General features: G+C 65.9%; 1 protein-coding gene across 1 annotated transcript; it reads left to right on the top strand.

Annotated features, from left to right (window-relative positions):
* Positions 1-881: 881 nt before the first annotated feature.
* SMIM38 (small integral membrane protein 38) lies at positions 882-1,690 on the top strand. Its single transcript, XM_058662371.1, has one exon. It carries the CDS (start codon positions 1,442-1,444, stop codon positions 1,595-1,597), a length of 156 nt encoding a protein of 51 aa, XP_058518354.1. The 5' UTR covers positions 882-1,441; the 3' UTR covers positions 1,598-1,690.
* The last annotated feature ends 442 nt before the right edge of the window (positions 1,691-2,132 follow it).

Genomic DNA, 2,132 nt, shown 5'->3' with positions numbered 1-2,132 from the left:
GGCCCTGGCCACATGGCTGGCCCTGGCCCAGACCCTGCACCTGTGCCCAGCGCCATGGCCTCTCGGGGAGCGGGCTGGGGAGTAGCCCTGCCGCTTCTCCAGGACACACTGCCTGAGCAGTCCGTGTCCTTGTGGATTTCTGGGTGTGGTTGGGGGAGGAGCCGCACCCCGGTGACCCCCAGAAGTCCCCTGTGTGTGGTCACCATGTGACGCTGTGCAAACATTGGGCATCCTGACCAAGGCCACCTCGTCTCCACCTGCCCTGAGGCTGGAGACTGAGCACTGGGAGGCTGTGGGCGAGCGGGCGGCTCCAGCTCCCCCGGCGGCGGGGACACCTCAGCTCAGGTAAGTCAAGCACCTGCCGGGCCCTCAGCCCGCTGGCCCCTGCTCTCCAGCCTGCGCCTGGGTCTCTCCAGGAAGTCACCGTGACTTTCCTCAACATTCCAGAAGCCTGGAGCCAGCAAGCAGCGCGCTCTGGTCACTGCGCTCTGACCGGCTCCTTACCTGTGCCTGGAACGCACCTCTCTCTGAGCAGCCCGGCCTGGAGGTTCCATAGCTGCAGGAGCAGGGCACAGCCGAGCCGGGGGCTTCGGGTGGTGGGAGGGGATGGATGAGGTGTCTAGCTCTCGGGGAGCACCGCTGTCCTTGCCTTTATTGTAGAACATTCCAGAATGGTCCAGGTGGCTCAGCCTGAGGGTCACGGCCAGGGTCATGGCCAAGGGTGCCTTCTGCAAGTCGGTCATGTGATGGGAGGCGTGTGTGGGTCCCTGGAGGTTTCATATCAGGCTTGGGTGACGGGTGGGATGTGGGGGTGTCAAGAATGTTTCCCCAGAGCCCAGGGTTTTCTGGGGGCCCTCCTTCTGCTGACTGTCCCACACCTGCTGGCTGTGTGGCCTCTGGGCACCCCCATGTGCCACTGGAGCCTGATTCCATCCACCCCTGCCTCCTCCCCTTTCATTTGCACAGCTCGGACGGCCTTCTCTGCCTGCCCATCGCCGCCACCACCAGGAGGACCGCCCGCCCAGCCCCGACCCCCAGAAGTGATAGCTAATTGGGGATAGAAAGACCCCGATTGTCTCGCGGGGCGGAAGAGCCGGCGTGGGCCGCTGAAAGGGCCGCCGCCAGCCCGCCAGCCCGGGCCCAGCAGCTGCCGCCCGCCGGGGCCCCCGGAGATGTTTGGCGATTACGTCAGCGCCGGCGAGGAGGGCGGGCTCGGGCGCCTCCCGCCCCCGGGGCCCCTGGACAATGCGGGCATTGTAGGCCTGGGCAGCGGGGAACTCCGGATGAATGCACCGCGGGCCTCTTGACCAGGGAGGCTGCCGGCGAGCTGGCCCCGGTCTGCCAGGCTGCTGCTGCAGGGAACACGGGAGGAACCTTGCGGGGAGGGGGTGCAGCTCGGAGGCCACCAGCTGGATTGAGCTCCACGGGCGTCCCTCCTGGCATGGCCTCGTGGCCTGGCGGAGACTCGGGCCCTGATGCCCTGGTGGTGCTACTGGTGCTCATTCTGCTGGCACGCTTCCTTCTCTGGTCCTGCCTCGGTGCCTACCTGGACTATAGGATGCGCCCCAGGCCGCCCCTCAAGCCCAAGCAGGACTAAGCTTCATCTGGCACAGGTGTGTGGCCACTTCCCCCGCCCCCGCCACGGCTGGGCAGGATACAGGCTCAGAAGGACCCGTGCTGGGCTGGGCTCAGCCTGCCTGGCCGGGGCTGCCCTGTGGGGACAGAGGGGTCTCTGCCACCTGCAACTAGGTTCTGGGGTTCTCTTGGTGCAGGGATGCAGCTCCAAGCCCTTACAAGCCCCCTTGCTAGGAGGGCTGCAAGGACACAGGGGACCTTGCCCTGAGCCACACTCCATCTGGACCCCCATGCCAGCTACCCCCGTCTTCACAGGGCTGAGCCCTTCAAGGAAAGGCTCTCAAGTCTGGCTCTGCTTCAGTGAGTTCTTGACCTAGCCGAACCTCAGCTTCCCCATCTGAAATAGGTGCGGAACAAGTCCCTGTCGCCCTCAGAAACGGGAAACCCTGGCTGGAGAAGCCGAGGCACCGTGCCCACTGCCCACCACCTGGTCACATTCACTGACCTGGCACCTGGACCAGCAGCAGGTGGCAGCCCGGGGCCTCTTCTGTCCAGCC

Source organism: Ochotona princeps, chromosome 4, assembly GCF_030435755.1.
Source record: "Ochotona princeps isolate mOchPri1 chromosome 4, mOchPri1.hap1, whole genome shotgun sequence".
NCBI lineage: Eukaryota > Metazoa > Chordata > Mammalia > Lagomorpha > Ochotonidae > Ochotona > Ochotona princeps.
This window is presented reverse-complemented; position numbering and strand designations above follow the sequence as displayed.